The 23244-nt window shown below is 40.6% G+C and overlaps 1 protein-coding gene across 1 annotated transcript; it reads right to left on the minus strand.

The window, feature by feature from the left end:
- Window positions 1-1569: 1569 nt before the first annotated feature.
- On the minus strand, window positions 1570-23243 carry TUBGCP2 (tubulin gamma complex component 2). Its single transcript, XM_070748612.1, has 17 exons — window positions 22913-23243; window positions 20644-20772; window positions 18686-18874; window positions 16990-17149; window positions 16149-16356; window positions 15829-16028; window positions 14194-14383; window positions 13773-13918; window positions 12632-12812; window positions 12310-12490; window positions 11569-11741; window positions 9888-10016; window positions 7656-7776; window positions 6466-6609; window positions 4876-5004; window positions 4184-4347; window positions 1570-2210 (listed from the first exon to the last, which is right to left on the minus strand). The coding sequence occupies exons 1-17, from the start codon at window positions 23063-23065 to the stop codon at window positions 2096-2098; spliced, it is 2712 nt and encodes a 903-aa protein (XP_070604713.1). The 5' UTR covers window positions 23066-23243; the 3' UTR covers window positions 1570-2095.
- Window position 23244: the final 1 nt, after the last annotated feature.

Raw genomic sequence — 23244 nt, forward strand, 5'->3', positions numbered from 1 at the left:
AGATCCTTTTGAACTCCATGTCTCGTGCTTTTACAGGTATTATTGCAATATTATTTACTGTAGAAGTCTTCAAACTTGGCAACTTTTAAGACTTGTGGACTTCAACTGCCAGAATTCTCCAGCCAGCTATGCCAAGTTTGGGGACACCTGATTTATTGTGTCTTCCAAAAGCTCTTTGAAATTGTTATGTTCAGTTTGGAGATCTTTCCTCCTGAATCTTTCTTGGCTTGGGCTCTCTTGGTTTCCATATCTATTCTGACAGCCAGTTTGCTTTCTTTCGTGTTCGTCTTTGGTAGTCTTTAAAAATTCAACTTTTACAACTTTTCCCCACCCCTCCAGAATTCCTCTGGTATACAGTGAACCCTCGAGTTTCGCGTCCTCGAGCATCGCGAAAGGGCTATATCGCTAGTTTTCAACCCGGAAGTAAACTCCACCATCTGCGCATGCGTGCCCTTCCACGCATGCGTAGATGGTGGAGCTTCCCCGCCGGGCAGAGGCTTCCCTGGGTCTTCCCCCTCTTGCCCCGGTAAGACCCCAGCGGCGGCGCGAGCAACGGCGTGGGCTGGCGGGCGGCACGCGCGCGGAAACCCCAGCTCCGCTTCCCAGCTGGGAAGCGGAGCCGGCAACAGCGTGGGCGGGCGGCGCGCGCGAGCCTGGGGACACCCCACCTCCGCCTCCCAGCTGGGAAGCGGAGCTAGGGTGTCCCCACCGCGCGCGCGTTGCTGGGGAAAGCGCGCGCGCTTGGGGACACCCCACCTCCGCCTCCCAGCTGGGAAGCGGAGCTAGGGTGTCCCCACGCGCCGCACGCGTTGCTGGGGAAAGCGCGCGCGCTTGGGGACACCCCACCTCCGCCTCCCAGCTGGGAAGAGGAGCTAGGGTGTCCCCACGCGCGCGCGCGTTGCTGGGGAAAGCGCGCGCGCCTGGGGACACCCCACCTCCGCCTCCCAGCTGGGAAGCGGAGCTAGGGTGTCCCCACCGCGCGCGCGTTGCTGGGGAAAGCGCGTGCGCTTGGGGACACCCCACCTCCGCCTCCCAGCTGGGAAGCAGAGCTAGGGTGTCCCCACCGCGCGCGCGTTGCTGGGGAAAGCGCGCGCGCCTGGGGACACCCCACCTCCGCCTCCCAGCTGGGAAGCGGAGCTGGGGTGTCCCCAAGCGCGCGCGCACCCCAGGCGCGAGCAACGGGGTGGGCGGGCGAAGGGCGGGCGGCAGTGGAAGCAAAAACACCATCTGCGCACGCGCAGATGGTGTTTTCACCTCCGCACCGCTACTTCGCTAAAAATCGATCATCGCGTGGGGTCCTGGAACGGAACCCTCGCGATAATCGAGGGTTCACTGTATATCAATGTAAAATTCAGGACTTCAAAATGATTTCGTTTCATAGTGGCATTTCAAATTGTGGCATTAGTAGCTATGTTCCACCACTATGTTCCCAACGTGGTTAACAGATCTAATTTCTGCTTCTTCTATTATTCCCAATGCACAGATTTCCCTCATTTTATCAGACTCTTTTGTTAACTGATTTTCTCATGCACACACACATAGGTTTATACAAGCCAGACTCCAGATGAATTTGATTACATTCAGTGAAGCTTTATCTGAATGGAGTGTACACAACAGAAGATAGTTAAGCTCTCGGCAAAAGTGCAAATACTAAAATGAGTTGGCTAATGGCAGTGAAAAGTGTCCATGAAAGTTCATGTAATATTACTGATTCTACTCCAAATTGTTAATACCTGATCCAAATATCTTATTTCTTGACTGAATTGAGCTGTCACTGACACAATTAGCCAGGACTTAAACATGAACATATAAAAGTACATTTTTAAAGATAAAAGATGCTACTTAGAAACACTAGTTTTCACCTGTAGTACAGAAAATTTAGAATTGAAATGCTTGGATTTTAAAAATATAGAAGCATTCGGAGTCACAATCCTTTATACACACTGTTGTTGCTAGAGTCTGTATTTTATACTTCCACTGCTGTTCCTCAACTTTTCTGTGACATAAGTGTTGATGAAACCATGTCATTCTTGACGCAGTCCTTAAGTCTTCCCACTTTTCTTTGGGAAAATGACTTTCATAAAAACCAGGCCTTTCATTGAGAGGTGGCAGCAGCTTTGGGAGGAGGAGCCACTTGCAAAACAGACTTCTGACTCCTTTCTGCAGACATGCGCTCCAGTTGTTCTGTGTAGAAGCCATTGAAGTCCAGTCTAGAAAATAAAGGGTAGAGATTACGTGGGTGGACCATGGGAGGAATTGAAAAAAGAGCTATGTCCATGTAGCCCAGCTTCTACTTCCCCACTGCCACCTCAGATTATGGGAGATTGCAAATAGGATGTGAAGAGCAAAATCTCTTCCCCAGCACTGGGAATGTAAAGCCATACTCAGTCTGATCCTGAAGTGAGTATACACATGCTATCAATATAGCCATTGATAACTCTAGCTCTCTAGAGCTGCATAGCTAGAGGTATAACAAGCAGGAAGAGGGAGATTATGATCCCGCTATATAGAGTGCTGGTGAGACCATATTTGGAATACTGTGTTCAGTTCTGGAGACCTCACCTACAAAAAGATATTGACAAAATTGAACGGGTCCAAAGACGGGCTACAAGAATGGTGGAAGGTCTTAAGCATAGAACGTATCAGGAAAGACTTAATGAACTCAATCTGTATAGTCTGGAGGACAGAAGGAAAAGGGGGGACATGATCGAAACATTTAAATATATTAAAGGGTTAAATAAGGTCCAGGAGGGAAGTGTTTTTAATAGGAAAGTGAACACAAGAACAAGGGGACACAATCTGAAATTAGTTGGGGGAAAGATCAAAAGCAACATGAGAAAATATTATTTTACTGAAAGAGTAGTAAGTAGATCCTTGGAACAAACTTCCAGCAGACGTGGTAGATAAATCCACAGTAACTGAATTTAAACATGCCTGGGATAAACATATATCCATCCTAAGATAAAATACAGAAAATAGTATAAGGGCAGACTAGATGGACCATAAGGTCTTTTTCTGCCGTCAGACTTCTATGTTTCTATGTCTCTATGTTTCTAGAGAACAATAGAATAGAATTCTTTATTGGCCAAGTGTGATTGGCCACACAAGGAATTTGTCTTTGGTGCATATGCTCTCAGTGTACGTAAAAGATACATTTTTCAAGAATCACGAGGTACAACACTTAATTATTGTCATAGGGGTCAAATAAGCAATGAGGAAACAATATTAATAAAAATCTTAAGGACACAACCAACAAGTTACAATCATGCAGTCATTAGTGGGAGGAAATGGATGATAGGAAATGAGAAAAAACTAGTAGTAATAGTAGTGCAGACTTAGTAAATAGTTTAACAGTGTTGAGGAAATTATTTGTTTCGTAGAGTGATGGTGTTCGGGAAAAAAAAGTTCAGCGGCTAAAAAAGCCAACACAATCTTGAGCTGCATAAACAGAGGAATACACTCCAAGACAAGGGAGGTGCGAATACCACTCTATAATACCCTAGTTTGACCACACCTAGAGTACTGCATTCAGTTTTGGTTACCAAAACTCGTAACCGAAGACATTGATACTCTAGAAAAAGTGCAGAAGAGAGCAACCAGAATTATAAAGGGACTAGAAACTAAAACATTTGAGGAAAGGTTGCAGGAACTGGGCCTGGATAGTCTAGTAAAGAGGAGGTCCAGGGGGACATGATAACAGTCTTCAAATACTTGAGAAGCTGCCACAGACAGGAGAGGAACACATTATTTTCCAAAGCACCAGGGAGCCAGACAAGGAGCAACGGTTGGAAGCTGTCCAAGGAGAAATTCAACCTGGAAGTAAGGGGGAACTTTCTGATGGTGAGAGCGATCAGCCAGTGGAATGGTTTGCCTGCAGAGGTGGTGAACGCTCCAACACTAGAGACTTTCAAGAAAAGACTGGACTGCTATTGGACTAGCGTGATGTAGGATCCCCTGCACCAGAAGGGGATTGGACTCCATGACCTGCAAGATCAGTTCCAACTCTAATAATAAAATAAATTAAAAAACCCTGTTCTTGTGTCTAGTTGTCTTGGTGTGCCGTGCTCTATAGCGACGTTTTGAGGGTAGGAGTTGAAACAGTTTATGTTTTATACACTCAGCAGAGGTTGCTGAGAAAGAGGAATATACTTTTTTTTTCCTGGGAGAAAAAATCTCTGCTTACCTGTAGATGATATTGATCATGCTGTGCTCACAGTCATTGGTACTGTAAATGCTCAGTTTGTCCAGGAGGTCCAGCAGATGTGAAGAGAAATTGCTGTCAAACTTGTTTATTGTTGCCTCAAAGCCAGAACTTACATGCAGAGAATCTGCCTGTTCTGCTAGAAACTGAAAAAGCAAAATGCGGGAAATTAAGCATAATTTCTAACTCAAAAACTGAAAGACTGCTGCAATCCTACATTGTTTCATGTACATTTCATAGCAAATGGATTTAGAACTTCAAAGGGCATCAAAGTGCTGAAAGAGCTTGCAAATTCTACTGAGAAAAATGATTTCTATGATTGTACAGCATTAAGAGGAAAGAAAGGTTCTGAGTTTTCCCACATATTTTTTTTAAAATAGTACTTAGCCATAAACTATAGTCCATTAACTTAATAGGTTGGACAACCATTTATCTGAAATGGCATAGGGTTTTCTGCATGAGCAGGCATTAGAGTAAAAAACCTCCAAGATCCCTTCCAACTGTTATTCACATAAACCAAAATGAAACATACACATGGTGTTTAGCTGACTAAACCATTTGTATGAGTTAACTTAGTGGTTCTGATACAGCGCAAAAATGCAATCGCTTAACATTTCCAAGTGCTGTGTTAGAGTAAGGGAGGAAATGGGAAGAGCCTGGGACCCATAACTTACCTTATTAGCAAGCTGCTTTCGTGTGGATTCCTCTACTCTTTCCTGTTTAGTAGGTGGCCCTCTCATAGTCCCATGCTCTACAGTGAGGCGGTCCATTTCATTATCTAGCTTCATGCTGTGGGAAAATCTCTGGCAAGCAGAAAGAAAAGCAGAAAGGGTGGAGTATTTAAAATGCATATAATATTAGGATTCTGCACAATTTTTCATGTTCTAGAGCAGTGATGGCGAACCTATGGCATGTGTGCCACAGTTGACACATGGAGCTATATCTGCTGGCATGTGAGCTGTTACCCTAGCTCAGCTCCAACATGCATTTGTGTGCTGGCCAGCTGATTTTTGCTTTGCACAGAGACTCTGGGAGGGCATTTTCGGCTTCTAGGGCACCTCCAGGGGCATAGGGGAAGGCGTTTGTACCCTTCCCCAGCTCCAGGGAAGCCTTTGGATCCTGGGGAGGGCGAAACACAAGCCTATAAGGCCCACCAGACACTGGGAAACCAGCCGTTTCCCGCCTCCAGGGGGCAGGGGAAGCTGTTTTAGTCTCTGCAGGCACTGAATTATGGGTGTGGGTACTTGTGCATGCTCCCATGCTATTTTGGCACCCGAGGAAAAAAAGGTTTTCCATCACTGTTCTAGAGCATGTGAAAGCATTAACTTAATGCCCATTGCATACTGCCTATCTTTAAAGCAGTGTTGCTTTAAAGGTTGTGTTTAAGACACAGCAAGGAACAAATTTCCTAAATTTAAGTTGCATTATTGTGATGTGGTTGGTTGATACACATCTGCCCTCCCTGATTTCTTGGCCAGCAGCAGCCATGAAGCTAATAATTTTACTTGATTTATTTTTCATTTTGTTATATGCTGCCAAGAATTGGTACAATTGCAGCAATTGACTACTCTTATAAATAAATAAAAAACTGCATCTTTCCCACCCTAGACAACTGTGCAACCTGGGAAAAGGAATAAAGTGTCCCCTTGATTTTCGCGGGTTTGAACTTCGCCAATAGCCTATACCACGGTTTTTCAAAAAATATTAATAAAAAAATACTTCGTGTTTTTTTTTGTATACCACATTTTTCCCCGCCCGATGACGTCATACGTCATTGCCAAACTTTCGTCTGCCATTGCTGATTGGCCGAAATCTAGGCCAATCAGCGTTGTTATCGCAAAAACAATAACTATTGTTAATAAATAACTATGTTTATAAATATCAGGATCACTAAGTGTCTTATTCAATGGTGAGTACCAGTAATAATGAGTAAATGGTCGTTAAGGGAATGAGAAATGGTAATTTAGGAGTTTAAAGTGTTAAGGGATGGCTTGTGATACTGTCCATAGCCAAAAATGGTGTATTTACTTCCGTATCTCTACTTCGTGGAAATTCGACTTTCGCGGGCGGTCTCGGAATGCATCCCACGTAAACATCGAGGGAACATTGTACTTCAGTACAACAGACAGGTGCTTTAAAATACTTCCCACAGGTGCTAAGGTTCCTGTTCCAAAGCATACACATATCGCTTTTGAGGTCCTACATAATTCAGCAGGTGGCCCTTCTCAAAAAATCTAGAAGACTTACAGCTATGTCAGTCCTACCTGCATGCAATTGGTGAACATGACACACACAGACATCAGTTTGGAAAAAATCTTCAGTAACTCTGGATTGGTAAGCATGCAATCCTTCAAGCAATTATCCAAGAAGCTTGTGTGGTGGGTCAAGACATCATCAATATTGGAGGCCTATGGAAGGAGATATAATAACATCAACAAACCCTTCTTGCAGCAATCATGGAAGAGAAGTTAGAAGTCACCTGGTGCAGGGGTAGGCAAAGTTGGCTTTTCTATGACATGTGGACTTCAACTCCCAGAATTCCTGAGCTAGCATGGTTGGCTCAGGAATTCCGGGAGTTGAAGTCCACATGTCATAGAAGAGCCAACTTTGCCTACCCCATACCTAGTGTAATCTCGGTTGATGCTTTGCAGAACAAAATCCAATTAGTTTATCTCACACAAGTGGTAGCCCACTTAAATTCAAATATTTCTCTTCAAATAGCCTTCAGGTCCTCATAGTTTGGAAGTTTTTTTAAAGCTAATACTGGCTTTCGTACAACTTCCAGCTATCAGTTCTAGCTGTGTTTTCCGCAGGAATATAAAACAAGTTTCTTCAAACCCCTCAATTTACTCAACACTCAATCTGGGAGTTAACTGGTTTTCAAAGTTCACCTAATCAATCACAAACCAACCAAGTGAGCTGGGGACTGAATACAACTGAGTAATCAACACTAAAATTAATCAAATGAACACGGTGTGTGAACATTACTGTGTTTTTACTGGCCTGGCTAGAACATGTTGTGTGTACCTAGCAGCAATGATATCGCCTAGCAACATCTATACTCCCAAAGATTTAAACCAGTAAGGAAGCTGGATTAGCAATAGCTAATCAAAAAGGATGGTAACTGCTCAAGGTAGCATTGGTAATCTAGATAGCTACGTATATTTCAGGAGCAACTGTGGTCTGAAGAATGGTTAAGTTTTGTTCTAACGGTTGTACTTGTATCCAATTGCTTAGTTGCCATAGGTTACCAAAAATTTCACCCGGGAAACCTACTGCAGATTTAGAAGAGCCATAGTGGTGGAAGATTCTCTCCTCCCCCCATCCACATAACTCCTTTGCTAATAGGCAGTTAAAATAGATGGCAGAAACCAACTGGGTCCTATAGTTTTGACTCAGCAGCACAATGCACTTTTTAGTTATTCCAGCTAAATATAGTTTGATCCAGACTAACCAACTTCAGATTCTTCTCCAAAATATGCCATGTGGGTTCCATCACTTCAAACATCATATAGTACTGGATATTCTGCACAAAATTGAGCATCCGCTGACGCAGAGTAAAAGCACCCGCAAACCTAAAAAGAGAGAAGCAATGAGCCCAAGGAAAAGTTCATTCATTAGGGTTGATGAAGCTATAAAGAGACAACAAACTCAAGAGAGATTGTCAGGGTAGTGCATGTTTGCCACCAAGAGGTACCATCCCTCTGAATTTGTTGTTTTATTTGCAGGAACCAGGATATAGAATCAATTCTTGTTGTAGGTTTCAATTTTAGTTTTCACAAATCTAAACAACAGCCAATTCACTTTCAGGGATGTATTATGCTTCAGGTAAGACTAAACAATGTTGTTTGGTGGGACCCAGGGAAGAGCCTTCTCTGTGGCGGCCCCGACCCTTTGGAACCAACTCCCCCCAGATATCAGAGTTGCCCCCACCCTCCTAGCCTTTCGCAAGCTCCTTAAAACCCACCTCTGTCGTCAGTCATGGGGGAATTGATACTTTCCCTCCCCCTAGGCTTATAAAATTTATGCATGGTATGCTAGTATGTATGATTGGTTTCTAAATTGGGGGTTTAAATTAACTTAAATATTAGATTTGTTTACATTGTATTATTGTTGCTGTGAGCCGCCCCGAGTCTGCGGAGAGGGGCGGCATACAAATCTGATTAATAAAATAAAATAAAATAAAATAAATTATAGTCAATGAACCACACATGAACTGTTCATATGACTTAAGGCAGGGGTGTCAAACTCAATTTCAGGGTTGTGTTTGATTTTGGGGGGCCAGGATGGGCATAGCCAGCTCAACATCAGTCATCTTTGGGGGTGCCTATGGCCTCCCAAGTGCTCTATCAGAAACAGGCTCCCGAACTGTTTCGGCTGCAACGGCCTCCCGCAACCCTCTCCCAGCAAAAACAGAGCTCGGGAGAGCTGCACGCAGCCCATCCACTTGGAGGCACTGTGGGCCAGTCCTTCACTGTTTCCAAGATCTAAGCACATCGCAGGCCGGCTCCGGCTCCCAGGCCTTGAGTTTGACACTTCTGACATAATGGGTCATGCAAACAGAGCCTTAAGAGTAGTTATTGCTATGCTTTGCAAGCAGATGGGTTGAGTCCATGACCTTGTTAACTAGCACTGAGAACCAAATCCCAGCGACGGGTCAGGTCCCACAGAGTCGGCCTTCTCTAGATCTTGTCAACTAGACAATGTTGGTTGGTGGGGCCTAGGGGAGGAGCCTTTTCTGTGGGGACACTGGCTCTCTGGAATCAGCTCCCCCCTGGAGATTCGTACTGCCCCCCCGCAAGAGTCTTAAGACTCATTTATGCCGTCAGATTTGGGGCCACTAGACTCTTGCCCCCGGCCAATGAATGTGTTGAGAGAAAGTTGATCGAATGGAATGACTGTTTTTTATTGTTTGGGGGTTTTTTAGATTTTAAATTTAATTAATTGGATTTAAGATGTTATATATTGTAAGCCACCCTGAGTCCGTGGAGAGGGGTGGCATAAAAGTTCAATCAATCAATCAATCAATCGCTAGCAGAAATCCAGAAAAGTCACCTCTGTCACTGAAGATAATACTGAAGTACTAAGAACTTCATTCATTGCAAAGCAGATTTTTCTATGAAGCAGCTGCAGCTCCATATTTTCTTACCTTTCAAACATACTTGATATTTAGCCGAACACGAACACATTTTTTTTTTCAAACTACGGGCAAAGTTCGGGGTTGTGTTCGGCGTTCAGAACTTTGACGTCACCGGCAGGTTGCTAAGGATGCCAAGGTGATCACTTCCTGGATTCTATGGAATCCAGGAAGTGATCACCGTGGCGTTCTTAGCAACCTGCCGGTGATGTCAAAGCTCCGCCCCTGGAATCTCTTCGTGGGAGGGATTCCCCGTTCGGGTTCGAGTTCGGCCGAATTTTGCGTAAAGTTCAGCCGAACTTGCCGAACCCGAACACCGTTGGGTTCTCCCATCACTACTTTTTACTTCCTTCACTTTTAGAATGGCAAAACCAATTTATTCAGAAAGCACCAAGATTCCTCCCAGTATCTCCATAACTGGAGGCTAAGAATTTCCACGTTGGGAAACATTCCTTGACAGGGTATTACTAGATGTCAGAGGTAGAAGGCTGTTTGCATAAATAGTTGGACAACTATTTCTAGTCCACTGAACACTGAGGGATCATTTACCATTTTGATGAATGTAGGGAACACTGCTTAGCTATTTTGCTGCTGATCCAGACATTGCACAGCTGCCGCTCCACGTGTTTACAATAAAATATGTGTCTGAAGAGCATCTGATACCGTGTTAAGGCTTTTCTGCAAGTCAAGCACAAAGATAGCAACATATAGAAGTGAAATCTTCGAATAATTTTAAATTACAAGCAAATGCTAAGCAAGCATTACATTTTCTCAGGTTATTTATCTAGGCATAAGGTTAAGATAATCTTATTTTGCTAATCATAGCTGACTTTAGGGGGTGATGCTTATCTCCATTACAAAGCCATTAAGTGCTGTCCAAAGACTTTTTTCATGTTCATGTGGCCAGCATGACATCACACCGCAGCGCAGAACATGTGGAGCAACACGGATCGTTGTTACCTTCCCACCAAAGTGGTACCTATTTATCTACTCACATTTGCATGCTTTCAAACTGCTAGGTTGGTGTTGTGAATGTTCCTTGTCCACCTCAGGTTATGTCAGATTCTGAGGAGGATGAGACAGGCCCCTCTGGATACCCAGGGCCAGGGGGGTTGCCAGATGAAGCAGAGAGTGAGTGAGGCAGAAAGTGACTTGACTGAGCCTGAGGAACCACTAGAGGGGGCCGATGTGACAGTGGGGGAGTGGTCCCAGACAGAGAGTGAGGAAGACACGACAGTGGAAAGCAATTGGATCAACCCTCGCTATAGAAGAATGCTTCGAAGGCGAGAGGAGTTATGGAGTAAAAGGGATTAGTTTACAGCCTTAGCCACTTTGAGGTGTGCTGTCACTTTCAGGTAGTATAAAGGAAAAGGATTGTGGGAAATGAGGCGTGGAGAATCAACGCCGTTCCATGGAAGAGATGCGAAACTGGGGGTGTGCTCAGTGAAGGGCTACCAAACTTTTTACTACCACACTGTGGGTGTGGCTTATGCAGGACGCCCTGCATTTTCTTTCAACATCTTTTAGTGCAAATTGGGTGTTCTGGGGTGGAGCTCCATTTTTGCTACCCCACTGCATTCCCCCCTCCGTCTGAGCAGTAGCCCATCCATGGGTGTGCTTGAGCGAAGCTTTAAAACCATGATTTCTGCTTCAAAAAGACAATCCTTGTTGGGTGCTGTGCTAGGGAAAGCTTTGATGAGCAGACACATATGTTTAAGTAAATGAATGGGCTTTATCTCAGGAATGCAGATACGAATGAGTTTCTGGTGCTCTTCCTGGACGTAGATTACAGCTAGCTCTAAAGAGATAAATAACTGCAGATACACTATTAAAACAGTGCTGTTTTAAAACTTGCGTTTCATTCATGTATGCTTGATTTTGAATAAAGAGTAGGATTTTATCATAAAATAAGTGATTTATGAGCTGGGGTTCGGTCCGGAGATCCGTGCCCAAAACAGTTGGTAGAAGCTGGGGCAAGTAATGGGAGATCACCTTGTTGCGTGGCGCTCAGGTCTACACCTGGCAGTTGGCTTTCCAACATCTGAACCACTGAGCCATCACACTGCCCATCCAGGCATGGATATTTTTCAGTCCATCCTAAACACATCTTATATTGGGACCCCAGATTACTGTATTAAATAATCAGTGATCAAACCACTATAAAAGTATACTGACGGCAACGTGTAAATGATGTGGTTCTTTCTGGCAAGAATTCCCCTAATTTGCTTACCTGTTGATGATGAGAGACAATGGCCATTTCACAATGTAATCAAAAGAAAATGCTTCCAAGCCACTGAGAGTGAGCTCTGTTGGATCAGCATTGATGATGGCCTTCTCCTGCTTTGTCTCAATGGCCAGAACTCGCAGAAGCTGTGTTATGAGATCATGCGGCATCAAGTCAATCTTGAAAGAAAGCATAAGAGCAACGAGGTTAGCTTAAAGCTAAAGTACGAATCTGACAAATGTGATACTGGAGAGAGAAAAAATACTCTTTCTGTTAATTATAAGGCATTATTAAGTGATTAGGTTGGATAATGCATGTAAGGGAGTTTAAACAAAAGGCATTTATTCTACCCACAAAATATAGTATGTTGCTTATATGCTTCTATAATTATACAGTATATATAATTATAACTTATATATATATATATGTGTGTGTGTGTGTGTGTACGTATATGATAATTAACATGAGCCTTTGCTCTAAAAAGGCTTTCAGTTGCACTTCGATTTGGCTTATATTTATTTATTTATTGGATTTGTATGGCAAACAGTGTGACTTAAGTGTTCTCTTGAGTTGTTTAATAGTGTATCTGCGGTTCTGGTTGCTTTTTTATGTCCTGAAAGTTTTATATTACTGGCTTGATAAAGGCAGAAACAGGTAACTTTTTAAACCTCCCAGTTTTTTTCTGTGGATATGACATCTGTCTTTATAATATCTTGTCTTCATTTCAGGCTGCAAAAAGTCATTTACCTTTAAATCATCTTTAAATGGGTCAGTGTTAGCTGTGCTCATACGTAATGCTAATTCCAGAAGAGCTTCCAATCTAGTGGGAATGATATCATCTACTGGTTTTTTCAACTCCTCTTCTGTCAAATCCATGAAATGGACATAAAAGTCACCTTGGTCCATGAGAAAGTAGTGTTTGATAGACCTGCTCAAGAAAAAAAAAGACATATTTTCTACAAGGAGAAATGGTAACAAAAGCCAGCACGTTTCCAGCCTCCCTGAATCATTCTCTTAGGCAAAGCAAGGTTAAAAACCATATTTTCTGAATATAACAAATGAAGCAAACCTTAGGTGGGCCACAAGCTCCTTTTCATCCATCAAGAAATCAAGCAAGACTTTGCTGGCATAATTATAGGCCTTCTCTATCTGTTCCACATATTCATGCTCCTTCAAAGTATAAACAACCTCCTTTGCTACTGGACAAGTAACATCACGGCCACATTCCCGGACCACATTTAAATACTTCCCTGAAGGGAGAAAGGAATAACTCAGAAGGGTCTAGACTGAATATAAACTTTACATCAAACAAAGCTGAATTTGCTCTGCCTTACGATGGAGCCAAGAGAAGTGAATCCACACCTGGAATATCACAGATACATTTAAAAATATGTAATTATTTCTAAGGGAGTTTGGTCTAGTGGTTAAAGGATCAGATCAGAAACTGGGAGACTGAGTTTTAATCCAGCCTTAGGCATGAAATCAAGTGAATGACCCTGGCTCACTCTCTCTTAGCCCTAAAATGCAGGCAATTGTAAGCCACTGCCAAAAACTTCCTAGGAAAACTGCAGGGATTTGTCAAGGCCAGCAAGATTCCATCCATATGGCTTTCTCAGGCTCCGTGAACCACCATTGCTTTTTCTTTTCTTTTGGATAGTCTTTATTAAACATTTAAAATAAGACAATGAAACAAACAATCAACATTCAATGAACAAACATACTAAACATAAATTGCGATTCAAAAGCATACATTTCACCAATTTACCATTTCCCTTCTATATATGATTTATATCAGCTAAGTGTATTTATTTTTATTTAGTTACATAGTTGTCTTCTTCTGTATGCTTAAACTAATTTATTGTGTAAAGAAAAGAGAAGAAAGACAAACTACTAGTCAACCGTTATGTTGACTCTACGCATTTGAGCGATCTACCATTTGGCCATGTTTATCTGATTTGTGGATTATTAAGTTATATGGATTAATTTTGTATATGTTACAGTGTATTCATTGTCTTCAGTGTATATAATTGCTAGAGTGGTGTATATTGTTTAGTACTCTGCCCCACCATTACTTTTTCATGATAAAAAGTGAACCTTTCATTTTCGGTTACCAAAGGAGGTACAAGTTTCACATTTTTTAAAGGTGCTTACAATATTGTTTTTCCAGAGCCTCTGCCCTCTTTCCTGTTCACTGAAAGCTAAATGATTACCTGTGCTAAGTATTTTATCAGCAACCTTTTGCAGGAAGGCGGGAATCTGTTGCTGGACAATGGTATATCTTTGATCCCAGTACTTATCATTATAGTCCTCCTGGATCTTTTCCTTTTGGAGTTCATGCTCCTCCACCATGAATTCACTATAAAATTAAAATAAATGAATGTTTGGGACTGATAAAGAGCAGTGGAGGGGAAGGGCAGGGGAGGGGGGGCTGAAGGGACAGAAGAGGGTAAGGGAAAATCAGAATACAAAAGTGGAAAAGGATTTTTGTTTTTTCCAGTATGTTATATATACTCTGGTTACTCTGGCAATGCTAACACACCATTTCCATCAGTGAAAACAATTTTATCTTGCCTCCCAACAATACCACAAATGATACCCAGAAGAAAAAAAGTGCAGGATTCCTCAGGGTACCTATAAGGATCATTGATAATTCCTCTGTAGATCCACTTCTCCAATATCTCAAAGTATGGAACACTGGCAGCTTTGGTTAAATAGAGGCACAGCTCCTGAGCTTGACTGTCCCCTGTGTAATTGAATGTTCTGTCATGGAGTAGGCTGAGGGTTGAACCTCCCATGCATTCGCCCTTGTCTATCGAAGTAGCTGGGGAAAAAAAGACACAATTTTAAAAACTTCACTGTGAAAAAAATGCAGTTACCAGGAAAGATCTGCGGAAAAAATCTGCTTGCTGATCAAAATAATTTTTTGCATAAAGCCCACTTGAACAAATATTCAGCTGCAACACTGTTAATCCATAAATAAATAATAAATAATAATAATAATCCATTAAACATGACAATTTTAAAAAGACTCACTGAGCTTAGTTAGCTGCATACTGAAAAACATTAAATGCAGCTCTCAAATGCCTAAATGTAATTTTAAACATCTTTGAATGTGAGTGGGGATAATTTTACTAGCAGAATAAATGACAGTCAAACTGACACCATCAAAGTACAGGTATAGGTTGCCCTTGACAAATGGTCTAATGACTGTTTAAAGTTATGGCGGATTTCCCCATATTACTTACGACCTGTTTCTGCATATTCCCATGGCTCAATTATGCTTAATTAGTCACATGTAAAAGTGGTTGTTGATCTATAAGTGATCAGCTCAAATTGAACAGCTTATGATAGGCTGTTAACTTCTCACTTTATGCACCTATCGGTAGCTGAGTTGCCAGCCAATCACACTGCCAGTGTCTTATCTCGTGCCAGGAGCGCTGTTGAGGGTTTTTTCTTACTGTGTGAAAAGTTCATGGCCATTGTATGACTCACTGTCTCTGGGCAAATCTTCACCATGCTTTTTCAGATAACTGTCTCTGTCTATATCCTAAAGCATAGCTAATATTTGGCTTACACAATCCCTACAATGGTGTAATTGTATTCTTCAAATATGTATTCACTGTAAGTTTTAAAAGCTTCTTCTTTACAGTTCAATAGTTTTCAGGGAGATTTAAATTATAACTACTAAAATTACAATAAGAATGTTAGCCTCAAGCCATCTTATAAAAAGGTCCAAAGGCACAATCTCATAAACCAGCAGTTTTAACCCACTGGTTGAAGTATGGAGTCAAAGCATGATTCCAGTTCTGAAGTTTTAGGCTTTTAGCAGACCTAAGTATGATTTCTGATATATTAGCTCTCGTTGTAATATTTTTCTTTGGAAGTAGAGGTGCGATGTTCAAATCTTTCATTCCCTGCCTCACGGAACAGGTATTATTTTAGTGTATTAGGAATGTAGTTACTAAAAATAGTAATTGACTTAGGATTTTGCTTTAGATACACAACTGAAGAAGAGAAATGTAGGCAGAAAAAAAATCCACTTGATTCATGAAAAAAGCTGGCCACCCTACTTATATAGATAAATGTTTTACTGCAATAGGGGTAGATAAAATATAGGAAATAGTACAGGAAATAGTACAAGGGCAGACTAGATGGACCATGAGGTCTTTTTCTGCTGTCAATCTTCTATGTTTCTATTTTGAAAGATGGTCCAGCAGAAAATATTTCCCATCATTCCAATAAATCAAAGAAAGAAGAATTTCTCACCAAGAGAAGCCAAGATTTCCATGGTCCTCATTGTGGGCTGAATATAAAACCAAAGCTTCTGAAGTGACAGGAGCCCTTGGCGCTGGAGATGTTCCAGTTGGGTTATCAGGATCATGTACTCTTTAACGAGGGTCCTCATTGCGGCTGCCAATGCATGATTTACTTGTCCATATTCAAAGGAAGATTTCTCTTCTATAAACCTGCAATAATCCAAGCCTTTGGGTCAATTACTGGCTTTCCAGAGTAGTTGCAAGAAGCATATAAGAATTGGACACCTTCATCGGTTTCCCCTAGTGACATTTTATGGAAATTGCTAGTACCTCGATATTATTGAGTAACTTGCAGCGACAGGAAGGATTCTAGTGACCAATTCCTTAACAGACATATCTAGATTGGGATCCACTAGAAACGTACGAGTCTCTCTACCAACAAGGGGTTGTGCTGTGATGTATCTGCCATCCACACCTATCAAAACATACAGCAGGTCTTCTACAACTGCAGACTCTTGGGCTGTCAATGGTAATGTACCTGATGAGGAAATAAAAGATATATGATACTGTTTTTTGGAGAAGGGAAAAATAAACTAATAAATTTTAGGCTTCTGGAGGATCAAGTTTTTATATTATTATTATTATTATTATTATTATTATTATTATTATTATTATTTTAATATTTTATTTAGATTTGTATGCCGCCCCTCTCCGAAGACTCGGGGCGGCTCACAACAAGATAAAAACAAATCAGAAATAATCAGAAAACTTTAAAATTTATACAAGATTTAAAAGAACCCCATATACTAACAGACGCACACACAAACATACCATACATAAATTAAACATGCCCGGGAGAGGTGTTTCAATTCCCCCATGCCTGACGGCAGAGGTGGGTTTTAAGGAGTTTACGCATGGAGTTTACACGTTATTAAATGCATGCAATTAAAATACAACATAATCTTCCCCAATTTGTTGAACAGAATAATGTGCACAAATTGATTAAGATCTCTAACTTTACATCCGGGTTCCTTTGAGGTATGCTAGCAGGAACTGGAGGTTACTAACATACAGGCTGAATGCTTAAGAGCTAATGAAAGGCTCCAGCCAAACAATACATTGTTGCGGAGCTTCTTTAGATGGTCTCTTACAATCCACCACTTTTACTCACCTATTGGCACAGTTGTATCTGTACTTAAACTAGAGCTAGAGAGAAAGTCTCCAATAAGAGCTGGTCTCTCATACACCCAGGAAGGGAATGACGGGATAGGCTGGCCAGAATTTTTCTTGTTCTGCTTTTCTCGGAGTGCCTTTCGTACAAGTTCAAGAGGCTGCCAATGAAAAATGAGACATGAGCATTCTGTGAGTGAAATGCCTACCAAACTAATATAAGAAGCCTTTTTGTCATACAAAGAGATGAGACAAATTGGTTCTGTCACAGCAGCATGAACTATTTTTAGCAATTGATTTACCGCGTGGCCAAAAACAATGTTATCCATGTTTACTTAAACAGACAAAATATTTCTTAATCCTCTAACCCACCCAACCAATTAATTTCATCCAGTCAAATCCCACAATGAGCTCAAAACTTGTAAATATAACTTTGCTTGGTCCACTCTAAACATCCACAACCAGAGTAGAGGTAATCAGAAAATGACTAAAGTGCCAGGCTGGTTTATACGGGAAGAATCATTCCTCAAGCCATTCAAGTCTGTCATGTAGCTTATTCTGGGCTTTAAAAATCAATATCAAGATATGGACTCAGAAATGACTTAGTGGCCAGAACAGTTAACAGAGTACTAGATAAGTAAGCAACTTATAAGAAATATTTCAGGGCTATTTTGAGTAACTGAGCTGTTTGATTATTTTAATGATATGGGTTTTAAATGTATTGGATTTGTTACATTGTTTATCACTGTTGTGAGCCACTCTGAGTCTCCGGAGAGGGGCAGCATACAAATCTAATAAATTATTATTATTATTATTATTATTATTATTATTATTATTATTATTATTAACTAAAGTTGCCAATGAATAGTCTATGCATAACGTATTGCAGTATACAATACCACTGCCCTGAGTCCTATGGGATTGGGCGGCATATAAATCAAATAAATTAAATTAAATTAAATTAAATTCATCCAGTAATTACCAGAGTATAATTTCCCTGTGATTCCTTATATTTTTTGATAAATGTATAATATTGAATAACCCCAATTTTTGTTTGACAAAAATTGTGTTCTTCATTCAAAATTTATTTACCTATTATGTTTCTATTACAATTATTTTATTTTCAATCTCCTACATCACCTTCCGACATCAACATAACCCCACTAGACGTTTTTGGCAATAATCAGTTGACTTTCAAATAGCATTCCATGGCTTTCTTAGAGAGAAGCTTCTATTAGAAAAAATGAAAAAAATTAAATCTGGAAGAAATTTATGACTTTCTATTTTTCTCTCCAAAATAATGAACTTATTTAAAAGAGGAAAAAGAAAAAAGCTTCACCCTTCCAATGGTTTTAATCTTTCTAAAGGTTTTCTAGTAAGAAGTAAATTACAACTGCTTAGTAGAAAAATAAATTTCACTTTCTACTCAATAAATAATAATAATAATAATAATAATAATAATAATAATAATAATTTATTAGATTTGTATGCTGCCCCTCTCCGAGGAATCGGAGGGGCTCACAACAGGACAATACACAATATACAAATCCAATAGTTAAAAAAACAATTTTAAAAAACCCCTATAAAAAATAGTCATGCAACTCAAACAAACAAATGTACAAATGTAGAATCATAAAGAACATGCATGGCCTTTTGGATGATATGGCTTACATACAGCAAATAAACAAAGGAAGAACCTGCTGTGAGCTGGAGCCAGTTGTCACAGTGCCCAGCTGTTTCCGTAACTCCTCCAGTTCTTGAGCAGTAATTTTGGAAGATGTTGAGGGGACAGAGAAAGTGAGGCTGCTGCTACCACTGTTGCCGGCTGCTGCACTTGCTGCAAGTTCTGCCCGTTCCTTTGCATTCTGTTGCAAGTACTGTAATGTCTAAAAATAGCCCAAAAAACAGAATTCAGAAATAATGAAGGCTTTAGTCTTTCACATATACAATTTCCTGATTATTTGCTGAACTTACAATACCTCTGTCTACCAACACATCTAGGCATGATCTACCTGCATTTCTGACAATTCCCTGAAATTTGAGTATGTATGGCAACGTGAGTTTGTTCTCTTACCCAGATGTTCTTGATTCTAGCTTTATGGCGAGTGCCATTAATAACTTCACTCAGCTCCTGAGGCATCCTTGAATAAGATGTTTACTTTAATTTTTAGAATGGTTATTATTCCCTTTGTGCAGAAGATCTCCTATATCAGTGGTTCTCAGCCTTTCTAATGCCGCGGCCCCTTAATACAATTCCTCATGTTGTGGTGACCCCCAACCATAAGTCTAGTGCCAATTCTCCCAACAGAGCTTGAAGCTGATTGGCAGGAAGGTCAGGGGGACACCCTCACTGTAAACACCTGATTGGTTGGATTGTAAAAATATGTTCCAAGGCACCAGAATAGAAGATTTAGTTCTTAACACCATGGGAAATTTGTCTTTTCCCATGGTCTTAGGTGACTCCTGTGAAACGGCCGTTCGAGCCCCAAAGGGGTCCTGACCCCCAGGTTGAGAACCATTGCCCTATATCATTTAAATGGGTTTCAGTGGCTTTGGTTGGACATCAGAAAAAAATTCCTAATGGTAAGAACTGTTCAACAAAATAGCCGCTCTGAGTCTCTGGAGAAGGGCAGCAAATCTAATTAATAACAACAACAACAACAACAAAGGAACAAAATTGATTCTCCTCTAGAAATGTATAAATAAAGACTTGTTCACTGTCACTCAGCTATGCTATACGATTGGATAGCAATCTAAATCAGGGGTTTCCAATCTCTTCAGCTCACTGATTCCCTTATGAAGTTTCAAATTCTTCATGCACACCCCAAACATTTATTGTGTGAAAATAATTTAATAAATACCACTTTAACCAATAATACTACAAATAATAGTAACAGCCATAATGGATAGTTCTTCTGAACCTTGAGGGTTGAGTCTAATCACTTTGGGGAATTCTGAACCTTGAGAGATAATTTCCAATATCCCTTTCATCCCCTGCATTCTGTGATCATCTCCAATGGAAAACCCCCCTCCATATTACATTTAGAAGTTATTATGTACATGGAAAATTAATGTTACTTAACCGACTTTATTTTGCTTTGTGGTATTCTTCAACTAACACTGTTAATTTGAGAATGCAAGAAATTTCCCTATTTCCTTGTTTTTTACTTGATTCTGGATCCCACTGTACAACCATGATTTCTTTTGACCAGGGGTGGGTTCTACTTTCCTTTGCCATCGGTTTCCATCGCTATGCTCACACATGTCCCCTTGTGCAATCCTGCTTCCGTGCATGCTCAGTAGCTATAATTAGCCCAAAGCACAGCTGAGGAGCTGATCAGTTATGCTTGGGGCGAAGGAATAAAGGTATGTATAAATTCAGGGATGGGTGGGAAAGCCCTTCTTCAAGCAGCAGCAGAGAAAAAAACTTCCAAACAGTAAAAAAATCAGGGGGGAAAAAGATGGTGGACCTGTGACACCATCGTGACGTCACCAGCAGGTCACTACTGGTTCAGGCGATCCAGTTAAAACCGTGAGGAACCCATCCCTGGTCTTCAATCCTTTAATGCTTGGTCTCCTTTTCTTACCAATACAACTACCAGTAACTAAGAATTAAACTTGTTTTTATATGGGCTTTCTAAAGTAAAACTTCTACCTCTTTGTCTTCTGTAAGCTTGGACAGCAAATACACAAGTGAGTCAAGATGTCTTGTGTTCTTCGATTTTAGTTCATCATATTTGTTTAAGAAATCTTCTGGGGTCCGTGAAAATTCTGCAATTTTAACCTAGGAAATACATGTTATTGTTATTATTTATTTTTTAAATTTTAATTAATTTATTTTATACAGTTGTCTAATTTGAGAATGTGACTTTGGGTGGTGTTCAAAAGCAATTAAAAAAAATCAATAATAGTATTGTTCTTATATATCACTAGAGCAAAAAACCTACACAAATATATATCCATAAATTTCTGAGTGCTTTTCTACTTAGCAAAACCTGTTTCATCTGGCACGAAGCAGAATTGCTGGGGAGCTGAACTATGATCCTGTGGTGGCAGGGGAAAAAGATGCTATAGGTTTTCCTTCTCTGACTGTATTATATATTCATACCCACTAGGCGATTCCTCTTTGGAGTAAGCACCATTATGCAAAGAAATGTAATGAGATAGCCAAAAAGTTAAAGACATAAGATAAAGAAACCAACATCACTTACCACAACCCACGTTTCTTCTATCTTGTTGAAAACATCCTTGCTATCATATCTGTTAATTATTTTGATTCCTACCCTGAGCAGGGGACTGAACTTGATGGGTTGAATGACACTGCATAACTTTATGAATTTGGAATTACCTGGCTCACTTTGGGATAAAATGTAGTCAGGAAGACCAACAAATATGAACCCAACTTCATATTTTGAAAACCAGCAGCTCTTTTAGGCCAGGTATGAACAAATAAACCTGATAAACCTGAAGGTGGCTCCTAGATTGATGGCAGACTGCATCTCTCTACTCCCTCTTGGTCTCTGTTCTCCACCCATCCATCTTTTGGGGTATCATATTAATGTATTTATCTTTGTGTTCCTTTGTAATTATTTATTTTATTCTTCTATTATTTTACTTTCCTTCTTACTCCTTCTTATTGTAACCCATTCAGAGTAGTCCCCATGCCGAAGAGGTGACAAATACATTCAACAAATATACTGTATAACAAATTAAACAAATAAACCTGCAGTATAAATACCCCCCCCCCCTTAGCTCCGCCATCCTGGAAGCAGGGTGGGGGAGGAACCCTTTGTGAATCATTGGGACCTAAAAGGACTTTATGGCTAACTTTATTTATTTTCAGATCTTAGGGGGGGGGGGCAGTCAATCCTTTTAAATAGCAATAGCATTTTAGCAATAGCAAACCGCTTCATAGTGTTTTTACAGCCCTCTTTAAGCAGTTTAAAGAATCAGCCTATTGCCCCCAACAATCTGGGTCTCATTTTACCCACCTCAGAAGGATGGAAGGCTGAGTCAACCTTGATTAAAATTGATTGCAGTTGGGTCCTTAAATATTATTATTGTGCAAGAATAGCCAGGTGGACCATCTCAGCCATCAATGGTCATTGTGTGGCATTTAACTTCAAAATATCACAATATTACAAAATTTGGAATTGCTTTTATGAATGGTTTAAGAAAAGGAAAGAAAATTAAAATTACAATATATATAATAATTTAACACTTAAAAAAAAGGAATTTTTGAACAATGCAATTGAATTTGTTATATATCTATGTAATATATACAAAGTAAGTATTTATAGGATGTTAAATATTTAATAGAGATTTAACATAAGGTGGTAGGAAAATAGTTGATTTATAGATAAGATAGTAATGACCAAGACAAGTGAAGAGACACCGAATATTCAAGCCAGAAAATGAAAATATTTTATATAAATTTCATTGTATAGATACTGATAATTATAATAGAAAATGGTTTATTTTTCCTCCTCTTAAAGTATAAGCTTACATATTATTTTGAATCGTTTGTTATTTTTGTATTGTATTGTCTTATTTAATAAAAACTATTTTAAAAAAAAATAACTTCAAAATATTTCATTCCCTCCTATACAAAAATAGGTTGGCACAGCCTTGCATCCATCTGAAAATCGCTAAAACGGGGACCCAGATTGTTGGGGGCAAGAGGCTGACTTTGTAAGACTTTGGGTACTATAAAGGAGGGCGTCTCCAACCTTGGCAACATTAAGATTTGTGGACTTCAACTCCCAGAATTCCTCAGTCAGCAAAGCTGGCTGAGGAATTCTGGTAATTGAAGTCCACAAGTCTTAGCGTTGCCAAAGTGGGAGAATGAAGATATTCCGGGGCCGGAATGGACTCCGCTGCTCCCTGCAGCCCCGATTCCACCCCTCCCTCCCCGACCAATCCACCTTGGCTCCGAGGGTTGAGGCGGTGGTGGTGAGATAAGGGGCGCGGTTCTTCTGGAGCAGGTCGATGTAGACCTCCGCCCCTTCCCCGCCGCCCCGCACTCGCAGCAGGCTCAGGAGCTCGTTCACGTCGTGATGGATCCGAAACTCGCTCATTATGAGGAGAGAGCAGCCTTCAATGGCTTCTTCACAGAGAAGCGGTCAAGACACAACAACCCTGCAAGGCAGGATCACGCCGTTAGAGAAGCCAGGAGGCCGAAAGCGCCAACATTTTGTAGCCTCTCCCTCCCCTCCCGTCTCCCAGCAACCATCCTTCGCACGACCCGGAAGCGGAA

Source organism: Erythrolamprus reginae, chromosome 1 (genome assembly GCF_031021105.1).
Source record: "Erythrolamprus reginae isolate rEryReg1 chromosome 1, rEryReg1.hap1, whole genome shotgun sequence".
NCBI lineage: Eukaryota > Metazoa > Chordata > Lepidosauria > Squamata > Dipsadidae > Erythrolamprus > Erythrolamprus reginae.

Bases quoted from the DNA above. Each gene is read 5' to 3' on its own strand.
- TUBGCP2 (XM_070748612.1), bottom strand. From the start codon at position 23,065: ATGAGCGAGTTTCGGATCCATCACGACGTGAACGAGCTCCTGAGCCTG. The intron at 16,357-16,989 runs GTGAGTAAAAGT...TTTCCTCATCAG, and splicing joins AGATACAACTGTGCCAATAG to GTACATTACCATTGACAGCC. The intron at 4,348-4,875 runs GTAAGTTATGGG...TTGCTTTTTCAG, and splicing joins GAAAGCAGCTTGCTAATAAG to TTTCTAGCAGAACAGGCAGA.